Source organism: Varanus komodoensis, unplaced genomic scaffold, assembly GCF_004798865.1.
Source record: "Varanus komodoensis strain SLA01 unplaced genomic scaffold, ASM479886v1 scaffold2, whole genome shotgun sequence".
NCBI lineage: Eukaryota > Metazoa > Chordata > Lepidosauria > Squamata > Varanidae > Varanus > Varanus komodoensis.
Genome location: NW_025335568.1, coordinates 22,430,989 through 22,457,073, shown reverse-complemented (window position 1 = coordinate 22,457,073; position 26,085 = coordinate 22,430,989). Strand labels below are relative to the sequence as shown.

General features: G+C 40.9%; 1 protein-coding gene across 2 annotated transcripts in view; it reads left to right on the top strand.

The window, feature by feature from the left end:
• LEF1 (lymphoid enhancer binding factor 1) overlaps positions 1-26,085 on the top strand; it is a 114,331-nt gene that overhangs the window by 48,336 nt on the left and 39,910 nt on the right. For both annotated transcript variants that reach the window (XM_044429500.1, XM_044429501.1), the window contains exon 4: positions 20,466-20,598. In XM_044429500.1, coding sequence (XP_044285435.1) covers positions 20,466-20,598 — 133 coding nt within the window. The remainder of the gene's footprint in view (positions 1-20,465; positions 20,599-26,085) is intronic.

Genomic DNA, 26,085 nt, shown 5'->3' with positions numbered 1-26,085 from the left:
GGAGAAACATGGCATGTTTTTCTGAGTGGGGAGAGGTGGCCAATTCTCTCAGGGAGATGGCTCAACTTTCTTTACTGTGCAGGGAGAAGAATGAACAGTTAACAAGAAAAAAGAACTTATGTGATTGGACATGTAAATACACATTTGCATCTTTAAAAGTTCACATGAAGGGGATTTACTGTATTCATCAAATAATTAAACATCTGACAATTTACTGTATGTTGCCCTTTCTTTGAGCAAGTTTGGCCACCCTAGTATTATAAGGGTAATAGATAACAAGTGAGAACACAGTGACATCATAAACTATTCTCAATCAAAATGCAATTAGATGTGAGCATGACAAATAAAAGCAACCACCTCCACCTCTGATAAAATAATATGTGTTCAGGAGGGCAACAATCTCCTGGAATGTTTAAAAAGTCTTTGCTAATCACAGAAAAGCTGAAGAGACCATCTCAATTTGGCTGCTGCTATCAAGAAGGCCTTATCTCTTTTTGCAGCCTTCAGGGATGAGAATTTCTTTTTACCCAGATCTTAGGGACTGGTCAGGCTTGTACTGGAGCTAGTCCTTTAGAAATTCTGGACATGAGCCATTGTGGGATATTTTAGATAGCTACCAATACTCAGAATTGAGCCTGGAAACAAATTGGCAGCTGGTGCAGAATGAGTGTAATATGATCCCACGGGCAGTAACATCTTTGCAATATGGCTCTGGAGCAGTTGAAACTTAGGAAGTCTTGCTAGAGGTAATGTAGAGCCCATTTTGGCAAGTCAATCTTTAAGTAAGGCATGTGCTACTGAAGCCAGATTTAACCACCTCAGAAATTGTGTGTCAACTTAAAAGTGTATAATTCATCCCTGGCCGCTACCTTCTCTGGGTATCCTGTCATTGTTATGGGTGAGCTGTGGCCATAAGTAAGACAGAGCAGCATGATTTATTGTTTGTTTATTTTTAAAAATCTGTTCAGGTCCCCTTTGTGTGTTTGTGTGTGTTCAGTTGCAAAGTTGTATCTGAGCCTCATGACCCCATGAACCACTGCATTGCAAGGCTCTCCTGTCCTCCACCATCTCCCAGAGTCCACCCAACCCCACACCCACTGCACTGGTGACTCCATCCAGCCACCTTATCCTCTGCTGTCCCCTTCTCCTTTTGCCTTCCATCATTCCCAGCATCATGGGCTTTTACAATGAGTCTTTCCTTCTCATTAGGTGGCTAAAGTATTTGAGTTTCAGCTTCAGTATCTAACCTAGAGAACAGTCAGGGTAGATTCCTTTAGGACTGAGTGATTTGGTCCCTTGCAGTCCAAGGGACACTCAGGAGTCTTATTTTTGGGTTCAAAGTCCTTCCACTTTTTCATCCAAATGAAGTACACAGTACACAGGCCTATTCTGCAGGAATATGAAAACTGGAAGATCATAGTTCTGGAAATGTTCTGCCTGTGCTGTGTAAATTAAATAGCTTCCTTAATTGTTCTGATAACTCAAACTATTCATGGCAAACATTTGATGTGTGAACATTTCCGAGGAAGACCAAGCTACCAGCTACAATTTTTATATCTTTATATTTTATAAACTTCTAACTATATCCATACCAAAGAACTGTCTGTACACTTGTATCACTTTGTTAAGCTATATACATCTTCCCCAACCTGGATGAAATATGAAGGTAAACCAGTTCTGTAGGTTTTGCTGCAGAACTGGCTTACACAGAAGAATGGCTGATTGTGGACAGCACAGATTGTCTAGATGAGATGTGGGAATACTGGCTCACTGAGGCTTCCCATCCATCCATCCATCCATCCATCCATCATCCATGGTTCCTTGCCAAGCCATGTGCTATCCTCTTTCTGTTAGACTTCCTATAGGCTTACTTTCTTTCCTTATGAACTTCTGGAGATAACAGTGGAGGGATGACCTTTGTGCTTTGCTCAAAGAGGAAGAGAATCTGTGTTGGAGCCTTTTGCGTGCAATCCAGGTTGGCATGGCCGCTAGCATGTGAAGCAGATATGTGGGCCTCTTTCTCCAGCTAAAAGAAAACTAAAACTGTCATGTACCCCACATTCCCAGCAGAACCCTCCTCTGAGAAGTTAGAGCTCTCAATGATGTTTGATGTGGTAGAACCACCCATATCAGAAGACCTGGGGGAACCTGGGCCAGAGGAGATCACTGCAGGTCCATCCTTAAAGTGGGAAAGGAGTTCTGCCTGGAAAGCAGAGGCTGGACAATCACTTGACCTCTGAGAAAATCATTAATTCAAGAGGCAGGCCAGTTGGTCTCTGTTGAGAAGGACTATTTTACTATAAAAGAGGATTCTTTAAGAGGAAAAGACACCTTGAAAGCAGGACCTGCCTTACGAGTAGGACTTTTGACGGAGGACCTACAGCCAACAGCACTTGAACCCTGGGAGGGGTTCTAGAAGATCTATCAAAATAAGCATCCAATTTCTCCAGTAGCCATTACTATGGTAACTTCTAGGGACTTGTATTCTATTTTTCTAACTGTGCCTTGTCTTTGACTCTCTGTGCTACTGATCCTTAGTCTATTGATTGCCTAGCTGTGTTTTAAACTGTCTTTCTACTTCACTGCTCTCTCATGGTTGGATCTTGGCTGTACATCAGACCACACTTGTAAGATAAATAAATAAATATAATAAAAAAATCACACACTTGATTTGTAACATTTTGCTCTTGACCCATGCTGATTTATTGACTTGCCCTTTAATATGTCCTTACGTTGAACCTGATTCAGCCCTAACAAAACAAAAATGGGTCCTGAAGAAGAGCAAGATTTTGTTGAAAGTGAGGCTTCAGGAGAGGGCTCGTGATATCATCTGACCCATCAGATTACAGCTCCTGAGACCAAAAAGATTCCCCACCCAGTCTAGATCACTGGCACCATGTTGGGAAAAGCAGATCTTGAAATGATGGACCATTTGTCTTTTTAGCTGATTCAGTTCTATATAGTATGTGCAAATGGATTGGCCTTCAACTAAGAATTTGGTGCTGGTTGAACAGAACAACTTTCACACATAAATGTGCCTTGGCAACATGTTTCTCAAACCTTGTAAAACTGTGCTGGAAAAAGGCAAGAGACTGCAGCTGCCCGCCAACAAGCTGGGTGTTCAGCCATTTCAGCAGCAAAATTTGCAACTCAGTGAAGGCAGGAAGAAGTTGGGTTCATCTTGTTAAAATAACAAAGTGTTGAGACTGTTTTCTCAACAGAAGCATAAGGAATAATGCAATAATATTTCTGGAATAATACCAGGTTAAGAGGATGAGAGAGAATCAGCACTTCTGAAGTTTGTGTGACTTTAGGGGCTGGAGTTTGGATTACTATAGTATTTAGGAGGCAAAACATTTAATATCAAAAAGTACACCTTTGACACATAGGTATGAAAAACATGCTGACTAATAGAGAAATGTATGTTTAATTTTCCACCCTGTAAAACTAAGGACTATACCCGTTTTCCATTGTGAAATGTTCTAGCGATGTGCAATTAGACCAGGTAGAGGTGGTTTGAACTGTTCTGGATGGTGTTGCACTTGCCAGGTCGGTAGTTTAGGAGTGCCCCCTCTTCCATCATTGTCCCTTGAGGCTCGGGTGGTCTCAGTGCAACTTCTAACAGCTTAGGATGGTGGCCAGGCTATTCCCCCCCCCCCCTTCCCCGGACAGGAATCACCTGGCTCCAGTAAGCTATGCTCTGGTGGTCCCTAAATTAGGTTACTGCAATGCACGCTACATGGGCCTAACTTTGAAGATGGTCCAGATGCTGTACCTGGTGCAGCGTGTGGCACCCAGATTAATAACTTGGGCCTGGGTTAGGGTTTGGGTTGGCCCACTTCCATTGGCTGTTGTTATGCTTCCGGTCCCAATTTAAGGTGTTGGTTTAACTTATAACGTCTCGCACAGTTGAGGACTGCAATACCTGCCAGAGCACCTTTCCCAGCCATGATCTACTCAGACACTATACTCAGTCTCTGGGGCCTTTTTCTGAGTGCCGACTCCAAGAGAAGCATGCAGGGTGGCAACAAGGGCAAGGCCTTTCTCTTTCCCCCATTCTTGAAACAGCCTCTCCATGGCAGCCCAGCTGGTGCTGAATTTGTCATCTTTTCAGCACCAGTTAAGATGCCCCTCTTCTCCGAGACCTTTAAAGACTTGCTTGGCCATCCAAGGACTTGAAAGGGATTAGCCATTCCAGATGTTTTACATTATTGTCATCTCTGTTTTAGCTGGTTTAAACTTCTAAATGTTTTTTTTTCCTGATTTTATGATATTTTATTGCATTTTATTGTCTGTTTTTATGAATTGTTGTAAACTACCCAAAAAGCTGCTGTGGGGCAGTATAGAAACAACAACAACAGGAATATGCCTCAGTAAGAGGTAAACATATATAACCATTAAAGCTGTTTAATCTGTTCATGGCACAAGGAGACATTTTTCTTGTAATGCTGTGTCTCTTCATGAGGAAACTGTAGGTTCAGAATGATTGATCTTCCAGGCTTGGTGCTAGATAGCATAAAGATCCTGGGGTCAAGTCCAGAAAATCAAAAAACCAAAAAATAAAAATAAACTATATATGCTAATTTACATACGTTCTAAAATAGTATATGGGCCTTCAAAGGACACCTCTGTCTCCTAAGGTCACCCGATTTTGTTTTAAAAAGATATGTGGATATGATAGAGGCAGGCCTTTGCATCCAGAAAAAGTGATTAGGCAGAATAGGCAAAAAGGATGGCAGAAGATGAACCACACATGGGCAAAAGCCAAAAATCCAGGGGTATCAGATGAAGGAGCGATCATAAGGGCCATTGCTGCTTTATTTCAGCAAGTAGTAACTGTCAAGAGGGGAGGGGAAGAGATAGTCTCCTAGAGATTTGGGCCCCAGTTCTAATGATCCATCGCATTTCACCACCTCTGTTTGGTACCTTCTCCCTTCAGCCGTTAGCCTACAATCCTAAGAACGTCACTCTTGGTTTACACAGTGTTTAAACATTATCAATTCTGTAATCCCGAGTTGAGAGCTCTGTGCGCAGGAATCCAGAGCTATTGAGATTGCCAGATTAGACCATGTATGATTGTTCCGGCATAATCCAGGGTTGCAGAATAACCTCAGTACTTCTCAGTCTGTGAAAATGCAGTATGTTTAGTCAGCTCAAGCTGACTTTCTCTACACTGCACTAAGATCCACAAAATCATGTGAAGTATTGGCCATGGTTGCTCAGGGCTCAGTCTGAGTTAATCAGAATTGCGAGGCTGAGGTGCTGTGGGACTGTTGTTCTTAACTTGGCATGTATAGCAGCAAATTCTTGTGGCCCAGGCATAGAGACCTTGCGCTTAGAGGGAAATCATTCTCATTGTCACAGCCTGAATTTTCCAGGGCTAGATTAGAAAAAGAAATTCTTCCCCGAGCCACTGTAGCTAACCACTCAAACTGTGCATTTGCAGGTTGTACCCATATAATATAAATAATTTATTCCAATAACTGAATTTACAGGTTATGGTTAAAGCATTTGGGTTTCCTACAACAGGCTTCTATATGGCCTGCTTATTTGCAGCACTTCACCTTTCATTTTTTCCTTGGCAGCCTTCAGATTTCTGTGTTTAATTGAAATACCCCTGATTGGGATTTTGCTGACTTCTCTTATTTACATGCAGCTTTCATGCACGCGGGGACTCAGGAACCATGCCTTGATTCATGTTGTGTGTTCTCTTTTTTCAGCTGCCTTCCTCAGCATCTGCATGTTACTGTTTCTACATGGCAACCTTTAATTAAGTGCTATTGTTTATGTTTTGTCTTGAAAAGCATGAGGTTGTAATCTATTTTGGCATCCAGTCTCCAAACAGGGAGAGATAATGGCTGTTTGTTGCTGTTCTGTAGTTCTGGAACTATTTCTTTAGCTGGGCTCTCATTCTGTGCTGGTAAAAAGGACTGTAAGTTGTGGAATTATGTCAAATTCTTCACCACTTTTCTCTCTATTAAGTAAGTGAAGGCTCACATATGCTGCAAAAGATAGTTGCTAGTTAAAGATGACATTACCTGCGGGGTTATGGGGAGAGCCTTCAGCTTGAAAATCCTCCATTAGAACTTCAAAATACTGTCTTACGACTTAAGTTATTACAGACTGTCATTATAAGAGTACATGGCTTAAAGCTCATTTATTTTTACTATGTTAATGATGAATAATAGGAACATAAACACATTTGGATTTTGTTTTGTTACCAGTTTGAAACCTGGCAAAGATAACTGGGTCAGAGTAACCCTGTGATAATCTAAAAGCTGCAGTGGGAGTGGATTTGTACTTGTTGGCTTCCACCCAGACATCCGTGCTCCCAACCTGGACCAACTCCCCTAAGATGAAAGGCTGCGATATTTTATACTTTTTAGTTTAGAAAACAGCCAAGTCAGGGGCCATGGTGGGTGTGGATGGGTGGGTAGTTATGAGATTAAACCCCTCTCTCATATTTCCAGAAACCAGGAACATTCACTGAAGCATATTTAACCTATGTAATTTACTGCAAGAAGTTGTGACAGCCACCAATTTATGCAGCTGTAATACTGTACAGATGAGCTACCAGTCAAATATGCAACCTTCGGATTCAGATTCTATGCTTTTGAATTACCAGTTTCTAGGATACAGCATTAGGAGAGGACTGTTCCATTCTTGGCATAGAAACCTAGGAAGCTGTTGTTAACTGAATCAGACCATTGTTTCCATCTGGCTCAGTACCATCAACACTGACTGGCAGCACTCTCCAGGTTTCGGGGCAGGATTCTTTCCTAGCTTTACCTGTTGACTGACAGGTGAGACTTCTGCATGTGCTCTTCTATCAGTGAGCTATAGCTCCTCTTGTTTGGCAGATCTTTAAGAGGTCCTGCTTGTAGATGTCCAAAGAAGTGTCAGATTGGCCACTGCAGGAACCGACTGACTAGATACACTTTGGGTTGGATCAAGCACTGCTCATCTTATGTTCTAACCCGTCCTGTATATGTAGGCTTTGATGGTATGATCTTTATTTCTGCTTTTCAGGGTATAGACTTGGGCTAGCAGTTTTCCCAGGCATTTTGCCACAGAATGTAGAGATGACACTTGCACTCTCTTCTGACTTGAGCAACGTACACTTGATATTTAGGGTGCTATTTGAAATTGCTTCTGAGTTATTTACAGAGGCCTGTCCTGATTCATTGTGAGTAAACATGCAGTTTATGCTTTTTTCTGATGGGTAGACTTACTTCCTACTAAATATGAGTAACAATGGAATTGGCTGTGTGGGGTGGAGTTCTTGCTGATATGCCTGCCTACCAATGGGATGTGATCCATAGTAGCATGGATCTTAGTCTTTGGACTGAAAAATATTGGTCACTTGCGCATTTGAAACACACACAGATTGGGAGCTTAGTATATAGGGCCCTGTGCACACATACCAATTAATCTCTAAAGATGTGGCAGGGGCTGTCTATCCTCCAGCATATTCAGTGCTACCCTATCTGGAACCATCTGTATGGAACTCATGTGGGGAGGGTGGGGCAGGACACCCCAGCATAGTATCTCTTGCAGTAAAGCCATTTTAAAATTTCCAGTTCAGTGAGGAGTGTTGTTCGTATATTTCTGCCTTCTATTGCATGGTAAGATGGGCATTGCTCTTAATGAGATAGCAAATCTTCAGACTGCATGGCTCACATGATTAAATGTTTCTCCCTACAAAACACAGATATTGCCCAGGCAGAAAACTAGCATAATAAGAGATAAGAGCAGACTAGATTTTCTCTCTCTGATATGCTAGCCTTCTATTTGTTGTATCTGTCTAGGTGTTTTAGTCATGTGTCACATACCGCCTGAAGTGCCTGATTCTGCCTAATCTTGGAAGCTAAACAGGGTCACCCTTGGTTGGAATCTGGATGGGAGATTTGAGTTATGCATTGAGCAGGCGATTGGACCTGATGGTCTGCTAGGCCCCTTCCAACTGTATGATCCTCTGAATACTTGCAGCCTGAATTGGTACAAGCCAGATTTAGGTTTACTGCCTTGGTGAGAACTAATCCGCTGTTGTTTTCAGCCTGGAGGCAGTGAATTAGCCAGAGTAATTACTGATAGTTGCATATCAAAAGCCTGTGTAACAAAGAACAGGTCATGTGGCAGGTCAGCCTGGATTGTGTCAAATAAGAGACACTCAGGAGAACCTCTTTTCCAGAATATTTTCAGACAAAACATCATGACTGAAGTTCCTACTTAAGCAGGCTCTGATTGCAATGTCTTGTACTAAGCTACACATCTGGACAGGTGTGCATCAACGGACACACTTAAATCTGCCTTCATTCAGAGAACCTTTGCAGTTTGTGAAAATGGCATTTTCTGGCTGTCAGAGTAGTCAAATGTGTGCCCATCAATCCTGGGATTAAAGGCAGAAGGTATACATGTATATTGGAAGTTACCCTGGTGGAGCCTAAGAGGGAAGGAATGGTGGTAATAGACAAGGGAGTCATTCTGCTTCAGTGGATCCCAATGAACTCCTTATAGCAGCCTTTCCCAACTTGGTGGATCTCAGAGATATTTGGACTGCAAATCTCAGAATTCACATCCAGCAGGGCCACTGACTGGGAATTCTGGGTGAAGCAGTTCAAATGTGTCTGGAAGGCACAAGCTTCGAAAGGCTTCCTTAAGGTGATGAGTGCTTTGGCAGAATCCACATTGTACAACTTGGCCGTCTGATCTATAGTCATTCATTGTCTCACTTATATTTAACTGCTAGCTAGCCTATACTATTTATTAATAATATTAGTATTAATTTCATTTATATACTGTGCAATAGCTGAGGCTCTCTGTGTGGTTAACAACTCATAAAAATCCATAAAACACAGGACCAATACAATAAAACAGCCTAAATGCAATGCAACACAAAATGAAAAACAGAATAAAAAAAAAAACATTTGAAATACATTCAGTATTGCAAATAAATAGATCAACTCTAGACATAAGCCTCCCAAAAGCAATTAAATGCCTTAGCATAATAGCCAGTCTTAACCTACCACAAGACATGTAACAAATTGAACCCCAGGTGCACTTCAGTGGGGAACTTGTTTCATAATCTGGGCAACCTTTGAGTAGGTCAAGGTTCTGTTGCCGCCAAGTGTTACTTCTTATCTTAGACTCTTGGTGCCATCAGTAACCAGAAACAGGCAGAACCTGGTAACCTCCCGTTTGGTTACTGTAATGCACTTTACATGGGGCTGCCCTGGAAAATGGTCCAGAAACTTCAATCGGTACAAAATGGAGCAGGTCACCTGCTGACAAGGACCGGCAGGCAAGATTATATAATGCCAGTCCTTTATCATCTTTACTGTTACCACTTGTTGCTAATCAGTGATCAGGCCCACTTAAGGTGCTCACATTGACCTATAAAACCCTGAACAGTTTAGGGCCTGGATATCTGAAGAAACATCTCCCATACATGCCTACCTGGACCTTAATCTCATCCACTGAGGCCCTTTTCCAGGAGCCTTCTTAAAAAGATGAAAGGAAGGTGACACACATAAATGGGTCTTATGACCAATACTGAATTTATTTATATCTTGTTATACTGTCATTATTTTATTTATTTATTGGACTTTTATCCTGGCCCATTAGTCGTAAGGCTAATTGATCTGTTGGGTTCTGTTGTTTTTATTGTAAATAGTTCAGAGAGCCCGTGGCTAATTATGGATGCTATATAAAAGCTTTAATAAATTAACAAATACAGGCAAAGAAATATTGTTGCTGCTTGACTGTAATTCAAAACTAAAACATGCACACAGACAGCCAAAAACTAGAGTAAAATTCAAAAGTTGAATAATTTACTATCCCCCTCCCCCACACCCATATATAACTCAGCATAACTTTCCACAACTGTTTTGGAGGCTGCAATCAGGGTGAAAGGTGGGTTGGGAAGGGGTGTTTAATTGGTTCTCTGTTTGGCATTTCTTTCAAAAGCACTCAGCTTAAGCTGCTTTTTTCTTCATAGGTCAGGGTGGGAAGAGATGAAGACTTTTTTTTCCTGATCTCATAGAAAAAGTAGAGGGGACAAGTGGCGACAGATAAATGGCCTCTTTATCAGCCCTTCCCCTGCATTTTGTTGCATTCCCCGTTTTGTTTTTCTTTTTAAAAAATTAGAGGGGAGTTACATAATTAAAACACTTTTAAGTAAGGGATTCCAACATTTTGTGTGCAGCTATAGGAACTCATAAACTGCCTCATAGGGTTATCATGAAAACAATGAAGAATGTAAACAAAGCCATTCTGGATCAGACCAAAGTGCCATCTACTTTAGCACTGGTAGCAAACCCAAGACCTCTCAAGCAAGAGGGTGCAAGTCCTCCTCCTGCCCAAGCTCCTCATCAACTGGTATTTGCAGACATGCCACCTCTGGTGAAGGAGGCAGCACATAGCCAGCAATGACAGTAGCCACAAATAGTCTGCTTCCATGAACCTGTCCAATCCCCCTTTAAACACTCTGGATTTGTGGCCATCACTGCTTCCCATGGCAGTAAATTCCATAATTTAACTAGATGTTGCATAAAGAATTTCTTTCTCTTATTTGTCCTAAGCCTTCCCCCAACCAGCTTCATGGGAGGACCCCAGGTATGAGTGTTATGGGAGAGGAGGAAAAGGTCTCCCTCTCTACTTCTTTCACACTGTATTATTTTAGATGTCTCCCCTTAATCCCCTTCCCCAGTTGCTGTAGCCACCCCCATAGCAGAGCTGCCCTAGCTCCCTGATCATTTTTGTTGGTTTCCAACTCAGTAAAGTCTTTTTCAGATAAAGCAAGCAGAACTGAACACAATATTACAATATTACAAGTGAAGTTTTTTACAAGGGAAGTAAGATTTTGGGAATACCATTTTCTGTTCTGCTCCTAATTATGCCTAGCTTGGAGTTTGCCTTCTTCACAGCAGCTGAGCACTGGGCTGGCATTTTCATCAAGCTGTCCACCAGTACCCCAGGATCCCTTTCTTGCTCAATCACTGCTAGTTCAGACCTCATCAGCGTATACTTGCAGTTGGGATTTTTTGCCCCAGCACACCATATTTTACCTGCACTTCCCATTTTGATGCCCATTCTCCCAGCCTGGAGAGATCCCTCTGGAGTTCCTCACAATCCCTGTTGGTTTTAACCACCCTAAAAGGTTTAGGATCATCAGCAAATCTGACCACTTCAGTACTTGCTTGTAATTTCAGTTCGTTTATGAATAATTTGAAAAGCATTCGTCTCAATACACAACCTTGTGGAATTCCAACATTTCTCCACTGGGAGAAGTTGCCATTTATTCCCAGCATCTGTCTTTTATTCTTTAACCAGGTAGTGATCCATAAGAGGACCATGCCCCTTTTATTACATGACTGCTTACTTTTCTCAAGAACATTTTGTGAAGGACTTCGTCAAAAGCCTTTCAGAAATCCAAGGAAAAAATGTTGACTGGAAACTCCATCTATGTGCTTGCTGACACTCTCAAAAAACTCCAATAGGATAGAGAAACAAGACTTCCCCTTGCATAAGCCATGCTGATTTATTTATTTATTTATGTTTCAGCAGGGCTTGTCCCTCCATGTGCTTACTGTTTCTATATTTAATAATGCTTTCAAGCAGTTTATCCAGAACAGGTGTTAAGCCAACATCTGTAATTTCCCAGTTCTCCCTTGGATCCTATTTTTAAAAAATGGTGTTACACTGACCATTCTCCAATCCTTTGGTAAATATTTGGTAAGATTAGCAATTTCATGTTTGAGTTCTTTGATGACTCTAGGATGGATACCATCTGTATCAGGTGATTTTATGATTTTCAGTTTGTCAAAAAGGTTGAGAAATTCGATCACCACACACAGCAGAAGCAAAATTAAGCAGACCTCAGCTCCCAGGCTGCAAAACTATTCTTCTCTTCTCATTCCAATTAATCATACAGATTGTAACTGCCACTCAGGTCAAGTCAATAAGGAATTTTCTTTCTTTCTTTCTTTCTTTCTTTCTTTCTTTCTTTCTTTCTTTCAAAGCACTAAATATCTATACATTTTACGTATTTAGAAACAATTTGCATTTGGTATTCAGGGGATATTATATAACCTAGGTGAAGGGCATTTGTTATTTTTAATCTCTGATATTGCGAAAAAGTGGAAGCCTAAAATTGTATGCAACTTCTTAAAAGGTGCTGTGATGCTCTCTAACTTTGTGTTAAATGCCCCCTTTTCAGCCTGGTCAGTGGGACATTATAAGGACACACTCAGGTTAACAGGCTTGCGTGTTCCTTTGCCGTTAACCTTTAATGTTCATAATACATTATGACATCCGTGTGACAAGGTGCTTTAAAGCATGTCACTGGGCTATTTAGTTTTATAGACCTGTGAAGTTCTGCATTTTTCTGATACTTTTGCTTTGCTCTTCCAGTTGTGTGTAATGCAACCTGTGGCCTGGACTCCTATAGGAACCAACTGAAAAAGTTTTAGTTGCGCTTCAGTAGGTCTGGAACACTTACAGTGACCCCTGAGGTGTTCCATACAAATTGGACACCCCCCTCCCCACTGGAGTTTCCAATGAACTATAAAGTAGATAAAGCAACTAAGCTGGGTTAGTTGTGTTATCTCCTTTAATTTGTCCGGTGGAGCAGTGATGCAGGTAAGACCCAGTGGGTCAGTGCTGTCATCTAGACACAAAGGGCCACAATAAACATTTAGCTAATTCACATACTGGAGCTATACTTGATTGTTTTTCTTGCTCATATGGAAGCATGCGTGGCCCTGATTTGGATTGGGACCATAGTACTCCAAGAGAAAGGGTTTCGGCCTTCCTGCACTCCATCTTTAGCATCTATCCCTCCTTGGGGTGGGGGCAGTTGGGGCAGTGCAAAAAAGAGGAACAACAACAACCCCCCTCTCCGGAGGCAATAGCAGGAAAAAATGGGGATTGTCCCCTTCCCCAGAGTGCTGAAGCTCTGCTTTGTGTGATTGGCTCCAAGAAACTGAAGCCAATTGCTGAATATTACTAACTCTCTCTATGTTGCTTGGTACAGAAATGTACCAAGGTTGGATTCTCAGGTTGAAAGTACCTGTCACGAGGATAAATATGCCTCTTCTGAATGTGGTTGATGAAAAGGAAAGAAATTAATTGCCCTTTCCCTAAAACATAGATAATAGCAATAAAGAAAGAAGCTCCCCAAATTTATTTACACCCAAGTTTAAGCTGCTGCTGCTGGAGTCATCTAACACCTTCCAATACTGACTTTTGATCTAATAGTTCCAGTATGCAAAGAACTGCAATGGATCGCATTTTCTTGGTACCTACTTAAAAGACCTTCTCTCAGTTTGTCTTCTTTTTCTGGGTATGTTTCTCATGTTTAGATGCTGTATTAAAATAATGCTTACTTGAAGTTGAGGTGAGCAACTTTGGGGGTTTTGGGAACAATTTCTACCCCTTGCCTCCCCGGTGGCTGAAATTTGGAGGCTACAGTTTCTTAAAAATGACAGATTTAGCTTGTTTACTGCTTCCTTGATATGATGGAGAAATTTTGGTGGCACAGACTATAGAAGATAGGTTCTATATACAACCAACAACTGGCTCATGCTGCCCACCTTTCCTTTAAATGATAGACCAGGTGTAAAGACAAGCAAGTTTTTATAATTTCTTCTAGGGTGCGATTATTTCCAGATAGTCTGCAAGGTTCTTACAATACTGAGCAAACTGAGGTTGGTGGTATTATTACATTACATTTATATCTTGCCTTTTTTCTTCTTGCAAGGAGCTTAAAGAAGCTTACAACTTTCTCCTCATCTCTGTTTTATCCTCAGAACAACAGCCCTGTGAGGAGGGTTAGGCTGTGACTGGCCCCAAGTCATTCAGGCTCCTTCGTGGCTGAGTTGGGATTAGAACTGAGATCTCCTGAGTCCCAGGCTATTCCTCTAATCAGTGGGTTTTCCATGAGACTTTGTTCAAGAGAAAGAAATATTAGCATGTGAAATTGGTTAGGAGGAAAGAAATTCCAGAAGTTGGTCAAACAAAGCTTCATCTAGATCACCAGACTCAAAAGTAATATTTAGGAACCAGAAAGGGCGATATAACCAGTGCTTTTTTTGTCATAGAACACCCCGGAACAGAGTTCCAGCACCGTTTTTCAACAGATTTTCCAAGTTTTAAAAGTAACTTTTGAAAATTTGATGTTTGGTCGACGTGAATTTGAATTGCCCTGTCGAGCGTAGCAGGTCGGCGGCAAAATCATTAAAATGTTGCATGCAGGCTGCTTGTGTGTCAAGTCCAATGGATGCATACTTCGTCTGCATTGGTTGCGATGGCGCTGCTCGGCTTGTGGCACTGCTTGGCTCGTGATTGGTTGTGTGGTCACTTGCTGAGTGCTTATTGCGGGCGGCGACCGTTATGTTTCGTTGCACAACTGATGTGTGTGGGTATGTGTACAGTGATTGACTACGTGTGAAAGGTAAATAATTTCATGATTTCTGGCACCTTTTTTCTTACCAAAAAAGCACTGGATATAACCATGTTCACTTAGTCTTACTTTTATCCAGAAGCCATTCTAATCCATTCAGAGCAGCTTCTGGATAAAGGCAACTCTAGCTGATCTGTGTATCACTGAAATGCACTGGAAGCTTCTGCATTGGCTCCAAGGACGTTGCCTCTGCAATCACCTCCCGGCTTCAGTTCAGCCATGGTTAGAAGATGGTTCCTGGCTAAAGAGCAGCAATTCAGTGTGGGCTAACTTTGCACCAGTGGAGCTTTCATTGCTCCCTACAGACCAGACCCAGGACCTTACCCTGAACCCAGTGCAGGCCTGCTGATTAGAGACATGTCCTGTGGGAAACATGCTTCATCTATGCAAGTTCAGTTTCTTTTTGCCTGTCTATGCTGTCTTTGTGTCTTTAGTTGCCAGTCTTGTCATGTTTTTGGAAAGGAAGGCTGCTGCATACTGTATATAGTAATTCAAAGGTATCTATGTATTTAAATGTATTTAAAGTGTCCATTGTCTGACATGCAGGAAGCTGAAAAGAATACAGAGGAGAATTTTCTTCTGAATCCAACAAATATGCAGAATCTTGAGGCTCCAGACCAGGGGTCTCAAACTCGCGGCCCGCGGGGCAATTGCTAGGACAGGCAGGGCATGGGGGAGGGGCCCTGCAGCCTTCAAAGTGCCGGCGGTGCCCAGGCCAGCCGCGGGATGAGCGGCCCACCCCCACCGCGGTGGAGGAATACTTGATGCAGCCCAGCCTCTCCCAGACTCTACTTCCAGCGGCCCCCAGGTCAGTTGAGTTTGAGACCCCTGCTCCAGACAATTCCTATCAACAAAGTGTCATGTGATGTATTCCAGCAGGGCGCGCACCAGGAAAAGGGTAGTAATGCTGCCAGACTGAGAGCTCCGTGGCCTGACCCGCACCACCGCAGCTGCTGGCCCTCTTGCAGAGAGCCCTGAGAGCTGCTTGGGCACCTTGGGTGGCCGTCATTGGCATTTGGCCAAAATGCCAAGCCTTCTTGGTTTGTTTTGGCCACACTTGCCCATTGGCTTTTTAAGGATTTGTCCTCCCATGGACTTAAAATGCCATCTTGGTTTAGATGGCTCTTAATGCCCAGTACCTGTATTTATAAGCCACTGCAAAAACCTGATGGCTTAACACAGGGGTCTCAACTCAACTGACCTGGGGGCTGCTGGAAGTAGAGTCTGGGTGAGGCTGGGCTGCATCACGGTGGTGGTGGTGGGCCGCACATCCCGCGTCGCTCCCGGAGGCCGGCCCGGGCGCTGCCAGCGCTTTGAAGGCTGCAGGGCCCCTCCCCGTGCCCCGCCCGTCCCGGCAATTGGCCCGCGAGTTTGAGACCCTTGGCTTAACATGTCATGTGGACACAGTCATAGGCTTCTTCTGTGTTCAGGAAACTGTAGATCCAGGTAACTTCTAGTACCAGATACAGATGCAATCCACACTGGCAACTCATAAGCCCTGTTCACATGTAATGACAACCAGTTGGCTTAAAAATCGAGTCCAAGTCTTCCATTTTAGAGTACACAACTTGCAATCAACTCCTCTATAGGTTGTGCAGCAAGACATGCAAACTTGAACCTCTGGGTTGTTTAGCGGGTAAATAGTTATATAACAAATAGAATATATATAAATAGATGGTGCTACTGTTTAAATAGCATTTAAATTACTTACATTGTAAAAGGTGATATTGTTCTAGAGTTTTAAAAATACTGTTTTCTGTTAATGTATTGTGTAATTGTCCATCTTCTTGAGTTTGACAATGTTTGTTCACTTTAACAATGTTCACACATATCTGTAACAGACATTCATATAGTAGTGCATATAAAATGTCAAAGGATAGCTTAGCATCAAGAAGCAGCCTTCTCTTACCTAGGGCATTGGAGTGTTGGATAATTTGGATGGCAGTTCCTATCAGCTGATGCCATCATGGCCAATCATGAGGGATAATGGGAATTGTAGTCTAAAATATCTTATGTTTGAAGGATTGGCAACACTGGCTGCACCCACTCCTGCCTGACTCAAACCATGGAGAAACAGTCTTTAGTCTGTTCTGCCCTATTACGGTCATCCAGAGAGACGTTAGCAATGAATGACCTGCCTTTTACACACTACAGCAATGCAGGAGCCAAAACAGAGCACCCAAGAGCATAAGCAGATATCTTTGCTGTCCCTAGAAAGGAGAAGGTAGAAGAGTGGTTGTGAGGGTGTCGGCTCATGCAAATAAAGCAGCTACAAGAATTTTATGGTGGGACTGCTCACCTGCAGGATTTATATTGTAAAAGAAACCTCTAGGGGTTGGGCTGAAGCTATGATTTCCAGTTGGCTATTTTAATTCTGTGGTGGTCATGGAAGTTTCTGTCCATATCCGTCTTTCAGAAAGTTACTAGGATTCTTCTAGATGTTCCAGTGTATTTTCTGACACACTTTTGTCTTTAAAGTAGTATTAATTGTGATGTAGTAGCAGTAGATGTTTTCTCAGAAAACTGAGGCAAGTAGCTATGGATCATCTAAAACTTAGCATCCAATTTGTGAGTTGAAGAAAAGGAAAGATTCATGGCAGTTAGAGCTATCTCTCTTGGAAGCCAACTCATATATCTTAATAGAAATTCATACTGCTTTTATTTGGTCACAAATAATGGCCCTAATGCTTGTTGGTTTTAAAACACCTAGGAGAAGCACTGCTTTTTCTCTCTTGCTCACTCTCTCTCCTTCTTGCAAAATATAAGACAAGGCCAAAGCTTAAATTAAAATCCTCAGGTTCTTATCTCCTTCCCACAGGAAAGCAAATCTGTGTTGAAAACCGTAAAATTAAGAGGAGAGCAAGGATAGCATAATTTAGCAAAAATTCATGCAGAAGATTCTGAGCTATATGACTGGAGGGATAGGTCAGGCATTAAGAAGATACCACTTTCTAATGTAGGATCCTTAAGGTGGTGCTCTGAAAACAAGGGAAACTATGCAAACAAAAGAAGTCGGCAGAAATATGACACTGGCTTTGTTTTTGCTCGTTCAAAACTAGAATAGCTTATTCCAATGCAGAGGCACCTCCCTGGTGTTGTATTTTAAATATGGCCCAGCAGTTTTGAATCATATTAGAATTCACAAATCAGTCTTAATCTGTTAAGAAATCTCACTTTTTCCTTGATTACCAGTATGTTATATATGGAGTAATTTATAAGTGATACCTACACTTTGTCTGAAGCAGCCTCCCACCCCCATATACTCATCTGCCATGATTTTATATTAGTGGCCAAAAAATTGCTGAAGGGGGTTTCACAGTGTCTAGAAAAAATATGCTGAAGCTTTCCTTGATAATATAGCCCATCAACAGAAAAAAGAGAAAATTAAACGACATAACATGGTGTAATAATGCAAATGAGTCTCAAACATTTTTCATGTTTTGCATAGATTTAGGCTGTAGGGTAAAAATAGGAATTATTCTGGTAACTCCAGCATTTCTTCAGCTTGGGGGAATTGCTGTATGTATCAATAGAATGACTTGGGGTTTTTGAAATGCTATACTAAATTTTAGCAAATACTGCACACAGTTGGCTTGTATATCACCTCTGTTTTACTTTAATATCTCAGATAAGGTAAGACTACTTGGGCAGCATGACCATCACCCAGTCAGAGACTTTTGGCACATTAGTATTGCTAATAATACTATAAATGATAAATAATAAATGACATTTTTCTTCTCAGAGCAAAGTTCTGGTATGACTTACAGTGCTTCAGTAATAAAAAAATACCCAAAAATAACACTGACAGTACTTCATTTAATTCCACAATGATAGAGAACAATAAGGGGGATGAAGGCGAATAGAAAACTATCCAAGTGGTATTGGGAATCTTCTTGTCCACAGTCAAAATGCATTGGGTACAAATGTATGTATTGTGGCATCATAAATATTCTAACTATATCTTGTCTACCTTTTTAGGATGGCATTACAGTAGGACAAACTTGATTGGAAGGAACCTACTTTGGAAAGTAGACTTGTGGACAAACTCTAAATTAGAAATGAAAGAGTGGGTAGCATTTTACCAAACCTAGTGTAATGGTTAGAGTTTTGCACTAGAACTCAGGAGAGCTACGTTCTAGTCCCCACTTGGCCATGAAACTCACTGGGTAACATTAGGTCAGTCACTATCAGCCTAATCTACCTTACAGGTTTGTTGTCAAGGTACACTAGGAAGCCAGCTTACAGAGAAAAGGCAACGTTATAAATTAAATAACTTTCCTCCTGCTCATGTAAAGTTGCAGTCTTTAATTGAAAACATTCATGAGGTACATTTTGTTAACTTTTTTTTAATGCCTGTAAACCTGGCTTATACCCCAGTGCAGAATATCATCTGGCACTTTAAAAATGGTAATGGTCTTTGAGCATCAGCATTGCATGTTATAGCATTAATATAGATGGTTCCATGGAGATATAAGTAAACATTTCTGTTCACAGTGTGAAATGTAATGGCTGAAGCCACGTTAATGAGAATAGATGCCCTAAATTTAGACTCAGATGACATGCTCTGATTATAAACATTTTGGACCTCTAATTGTACTTCTGTACTTCACTCTACACACCAGCATATTCCTCAAGAGGCTGGTACCCTCCCAGACCTTGCCTTTGAACTTGACTGGATAGCCAACCTGGGAGAGGAGGCTACTAATTTTAGGCAATGTGAAGGCTGGTCAGGGATCCTGCATTTTAGAGGTCAGTTCTCTGTTCTGGAGAGCTGGCAAGAAATGGCCCACTATCTGAAGAGGAGTCCCATCCAAATCTGGCTTAAAATGGTAGAGGAATAAGCTGGGAGAACAGGGGGCTTCAAGTTACCCATCAACGGTTAGCACTTGAGCAGCAGACAGAGCAGGCACACAGAGTCACCTAGTGAGATGTAGTCTTTCTATTTAAAGTATAGCTATTGTTTTTAAAGCTTCACCTATACATGTAAACCTGCATGTGTAAGTTTTAAGCAAGCAGGTGCTCTTGCATTTGGTGATTCATTTCTTCTTTTTTGGTAAGGCATAACTGGTCATCCAAATGGCATCCGACCCTTTGTGCTAACAGCAACCCAAGAGCCATAACGTGCTGTGAATGTTTAGCAGAGTACTGCCTCACCTTATTTTTCAGTATCGGGCAGAAAGCAAAACCAGGATAAATATCAGGCCCTTGGTAGGCCGTTCTCAAGTTTGTAGATCCCTGTGGAAGACTTGAGATGTGTTCAGTGACTGAGGAGTGTGTACTCTGTGTGTGTGTGTGTGTGTGTGTGTGTGTGTGTGTCTGAGTGACAGAGAGAGAGAGAGAGAGCACGTTCAGATGTAAATTTAACTAATTGGTCAACTAAAAATAGATGTAAAGGAGAAACTATTTAGTTTCAAATTTCAATGAAAGCTCACCTAACTATGCGCTTAGGAACCAATACATGAACCAAAATTCAGTTATCTCCAATTTAGACTTCTTGTGATTTTGCAAGGGAATTCTCAGATTAATAAAGTGTGCACAAACACTGGTATATTAGGGAACAGTTCACAGAGATTCATACATTAGTTAAAGTACTGGTCAAAAAGCTTTATATGAGGAAAATTGCTTGCAAGAATGTATACATTAGGATACTTCACATAAAAATAAATTTGTTTGGAAAATTGTGCACAAAAAATTACATTTTCATGATGGGTCTTTTACTGATAGTTTGGGATGATGGGAACGTAAAAGATTTGGTTTAAAAAATCCCCAAATTTCAGGACAAACCGAATTTGTGACTAAAATAATGAGAAACTGCAATTGATAAATTTTATTTATTTATTGGGTATTGGACAATACCCAAGTCCAATACCCAGCGGACTTGCCCATCCCAAGTTTAAACCAGCAAATTAAATGCATTATTTTTATCAGCACTGTTGAAAAAATAAAACAGCTGCCCGCTCTGGCCAAAAGTAATGCTGCCAATGCTTCTTGTTTTCATTTGCAGTCAAACAAAGTACCGGTGGTGCAGCCTTCCCATGCCGTTCACCCTCTCACTCCACTTATCACCTACAGTGATGAGCACTTTTCTCCAGGGACACATCCGTCACACCTCCCTTCAGATGTCAACTCAAAACAAGGTGAGGCACCTTTATGCATTTGTTACAGTAATTAAACAGATGTTAACAAAATATCCATGCATGCTTTGCTCAGAGGACTACGATGCTAAAGGGAACCAGCATTCTTTACTGCTTCCTAAAATATTGCCTAACCAACAAGCCATATGCTTGGATTTTCCCTGGGCATCTTTTTTTCTGGATTGATACAATTCAGGAAACTGCAGTTAAAGTCCTTGGCGCCCCCTGCCATATTACAAGTGCAGTGCAGATGCTCTGAAGAGTAAGAGACATTTGTTCAAATTGAGGTTCAGTAGGTGAAAGGGGTTGCAATCACACTTATTACATTATTTTTAAATTTGGGAAGTCTTCCTTCACAGGAAACCATCACGCTTCAGTTCTTGCCTTTCATACAACATCTGTGTTTCTGTTGGACCGGGTTTTGTTCTTCATTTGGCTATAAATTAATTTTTAGTTTAATCTTTAATTCTAGTCTTAAGTATTACCACAGAATCTTAAACTATTTGCACAGTATGTTTTCAAAATATTTATTACATCCCTATACTGATAATTAGCTAAAGATTTCTAATGTCTTACTGACTTCAAATTTGGGCCTTAAAAGTAAGCCAGGGCACCTTCTGATATGGCTGCCCAAAACTTGGAGGATTATGGCATCCAGTGGGAAGATAATGGAAGCAAGGATGGTTTAGATGGCTTCGCATGAGGAGGAGAGGCTGAGGCACCACCAGGATTTCTGGAGCACCCTTCAGAGCCTTGTTGGCATGGAAAGAGCTGTACTGGCTGTGAGGATGAAGCTGGTGGAGGGTGGTGTTGCAGCTCCATCTTTGGAAGGCATTTCTGAGGTTAGAGCTGGGATTCCAGACTATCGTATGGCTCTCCAGACAATTTCAGGAGGCCATAGGGTTGCACCCTGAATATTTGGATTGAAACTAGATGCAAGTTTTGTTGACTTACTATTTCTGTGGGTAGCATGTCAACTACATATCAATAGCTATGGGGTCAGTATGCACTGCTAAGCATTTCTCCCCACTGATACAATGCTAATAATTGTCCTCTTTGGCCATGATGAGAGACTACAGCATTGTATCAATGATTGTGGTGGTTCTAGTCCCGATCTTGAAAATAATTGCTTTTTTTAGAGATGTTAGGCCTTTATGTTGCATAATTAAGCATTTAAAATCCCTTCTATAGATGTGGGGCTGTGTCCTATCATTCAGCACTTAAAGAAAGAGGACTTTACTAAAAATGTATCTTATCAGATCCTGGTATAAAGCATTTGTGCAATGGTTCCCTCCCCGCTAGCAGCTTTCCAGTTGCTATGTGAACAAACTTGATTTCTTAGCATTGCTATTCATATAGAGGCATGTTACTGAATTTCTCAATCCATCGATTGAAATGACTGATTATTTTGTGCAAAAACACTAAATAATGAAGCAGACTCTGATGCTGCATATGGAGAGTTCTGACTTACCGTAAAACAAACCCCAAACAAAAATCTTTCCAAGAAAACCATCTAGGCAGTTAAGAACTGTGAACTAAATTGTACTGTTTAAGAAGTATTGAATGGTTGGTAAGCAGAATATCGATGCACTGACTTCTCATGTTCTTGCCCTTCCTTTCATACTACAACCTACATTATCTGCATTCATGCTTATGTCTTCTTCCAACTTAAACTGAAGAGGCAATTACTATAGAATTGCTTAAGCAAATGCAGGTAGTGCTGAAGTTGTATATAGTTTGCCATTTCAGGCAACATTCTAAACTGCAGTGGATTTCGGCACCATAAGTATTAGTATAAATTTGCTTAGCAAGTTCAACAATTTTTTCAAAAAGTTGTTAGGGAAAGTTGGTTTCCATCTATCTGTGTGGAAGCCCTCCTAATCACATATCAGTTAAGTACAGATACTTAAATCTTATTTTTCTATGATTTGGCTGTATAAGTTAGTGATCTACATTTTCAGAAGAGTGAATTTCTCCTTGGCTATTTTACTCTGCTTGTCCCACAAGTTTACCCATCATGCACTAAGGCTACATTCCTATGCACATTTATTTGGAGTAAATTCCACTGAAATTAGACATGCATCTAAGAATTATGCATACAGTTACACTGTAAGAACTGTTATCAGTGAGTTTACCCTACATACTGTTATATTCTTATATTTCGTCATTCTTTTTGTTGCTAGTACATGTGACTGCTTTTACATTTAAAATCTATGAAAAAGCCAATATATTCTTACCAGAAATTCCCAATTTTCCTGTTCCGAAATGTAAAATTCATATTTCATTGCCAAAAAATCTGTATATTACCAGGTTGTAACTGTAACTGATGTGAGATTCTTTTGTGCAAGAAATGAAACATAGCTATTCTGGAACTAACCAGAGAACACTAGTGCAGTAGTACAGCTGTATCATTCCAATCCCTGAGGTCCAGTAAAACGCTGAAGGTGGATGTGACTAAGGCTTGGAGGTTTGTAATGGAATTTCTGAAAAAACAACCTTGAAAGGGCTGTAGGATGAAGTAGGGGAAATTTGAGTGGTCAATAAGGCCATTGTGACCCACCCCCTGTTCAGTGCAGGCCTCCAAGTTAAAGCACCTAATTCTTGGAAGATTTGATTTGCTGTTTTGTCTTTTTTGCTTACTGAGATAAACATTCCAAAACTGGGTGTTTTCCCTTGATTTTTAAAATTCTATCTTAGAACATGAATGTTGATTCCATTTCCAATAACCTTTAATTTAATTTTTGTTATTCAATTATGTGCAAACTGTCCTCATCCTTACGTACACCAAGGTGGTATACAAAAACTTTTGCTCATCTATCCTCTGTAGGATTCTAACTGCCTGACCAAAAAGGCTTTAGCTGTCCAAAAAGGCTTTAAAATTTGCTTTCTGCTCTGGTTTCTCTATTTAGTAGAGGTTGCCAAGAACTTTCCATGTGATTTTCTTTTGTGTTTCTATGCACTGCTTGATAACCTTGCATGCAGTTTCTTGGGGCAAAGCAAGGAACATGCTTCCTGTATCTCTTGCCATATTCTCTTTGCATTACATACCAGATACAGAATTGTTTAGCAAAATCCAAGATCCAAGTCTAACACAGAGCCAGACTAGATGATCTTCATTTATTTATTTATTTATTTATAAAATGTATATGCCATCCAATTACTTATGTCTCTGGACGGCTTACAGCATAAATAAATTGATGATCCACTCTGGCTGCAAGTTAATAAAATACAATAATAAAATTCAATATTAAAACATACTAAAATATTGATTAAATAAAAAGGTCTTAGCCTGGCACCGAAAAACATATAATGATGGCGCCAGGTGGACCTCTCTGGGCAGCGCATACCTTAGTCGGGGTGCCACCGCAGAGAAGGCCCTCCTCTGGGTACTCTGTCTCCTAACATCTTTCACAGAGGGTTCCTGGAGGAGGGCCTCTGCTGCCAATCTTAGGGGGTGGGAGGGCATATAGGGAAAAAGGCATTCCTTTAGGTATCCTGGTCCCAAGTCTTTTAGGGCTTTATAGGTAATAACCAGCACCTTGAATTGAGCCCGGACTTTGATGGGAAGCCAATGGAGCTAATAGAGAACTGGGGTTATATGAGAATATATTTAGTCCTGGTATGATTGTTCTTTTTAAAATTATTAGTTGGTTTGGGGACTAAGTCAAACAGGACTGTGGCATGGGGAAAGTCTTCCCCCTGCATAAGTTCCTATCCCAGTTGGGTCTTTCTGGCTGGTGGAAGATTTCCTCTCACTGAAGTAATTGGTTGATTGGACCACTGTGGGGAACAAAGGATTAAATCTACTATTTCAGGATACAGTTCCTCTCCCATGCTGGCTATTTTCTTTTTGAAAAATCAAACACACCAGACTAAAGGCCTAAACAATGACAGGCATAAGTTAGTGCCTATTGATTAAGAGTTCCTTTTTATGGTTTGGTAATTACCATTTTAGGGATCTTTGGATTCCTAGATGATTGGCAGAAGGTGAGTATACTGGGCATGTATCTGTCCTTTTGTTATAGATGGGAAAAACATTTAATATGGTCCTGTAAGTAGGTATACCTTTGAAGGGGTATTATTGCCTTCTTACGACATTAGAAATTATAGAGTAATAGCTTTATGTTAGATAATTCAGTCTATAATCCATGGAAAGTTGCTGTTTCTCTACAAGAGAGACCGAAGTAGATTGATTGATGTGGACATTCCTTATTTATTTCAATATTCATTCCCCATGTGCAAGATGCATTCCTGCCTGTCCAGCTGAGGGGATGGAAAAACAAATAGGCCAAAGTCCAGATCTTAAGAAGAAGCAGCAAGGAACAGGAATGGGGCAGCAAGCTGCTTGCTTATTGGGCCCAAACAGGCAATTAGCTAGCTGAAAATGTTTTCTTGTCAAACGGCATTTTTTTGTGGAAATGTGCACTGTAGCTAGCCTTCCAGAATGACTCCGTCACTTGAACTTCTTCTCATTTAAAATAGGGGGCTTTACATTTAAAGTGAAACCTGTGATTGTTGCTTCAGTTCTTCTCTATTGCACTAAATAAATCAATGGCTTAACTGTCTCTGTGACCATAATTCTGTGTGCCTCCTTGGGGTATGAGATTTAGGTAGAGCGTGAAAACTACAGGACTCATTTGGGACTAGGATTAGCTTTAATCCTTGAGGTGGTTTTTAAAGTGTGTAGCATTTTTATGTTCTTGGGGGTTTGAGTTGATGGATCATTTCCAGTGGGACCTCCTTACTCCTCTACAAAAATACTAACCAGTACAAAAGATTGACCTTGGCGCCCACAAGAGTCAACTTGATGAGGAGCTTAGCTGGAGCTGAAGTGACAATCAGAAGCCAAATGAATCATATCAAGTGTGACCATTACAGGCCTGAAAATGATTCTTAATTAACCACCGATCCTCTGTGGTAGCAAGTTTCCAAAATCTGTGAATCGCAAGGGAACCACAGAAAATGTACAAGCAGCAATTTACCTAATCTAATAAGTCTGGTCTGCTGCCTATTTGGAATTGCTGTTTTCCTCCTCCTCAATTCATCCTTACATGTTACATCTCTGAACAATGCTCTGATACTTATTTTTGATTGAATGTTAAATCAAAGGGAAAATCTGTTACATTTCCCTAAACGATATTTTATCACTTATGGTCTGTTTAAATGTCTTCCTTTCCTTTTAAACCAGAGTGAAAATCAACCCTGAAATGTACAAACTATGAGTCTTGTGGCATAAGTCTACTTCATCCTGAGATATGTGAAGCAGTCACCTAAGTCGGTAGGTATATTTATATATATTCTAGTACCAAGAGAAGGAAATTGAATATGTATATGTATAGGCACGAATGCATGCATGCATATACATATGTGTGTGCACGCGCGTGTGTATATATAATGTGCCAAAAGGTCAAGCAATGCAAAGCAGGGTATGATGCATCACAGTGCTGTGCAGAACACAAATGAATACTGAAACTAATCTGATAAGCATCT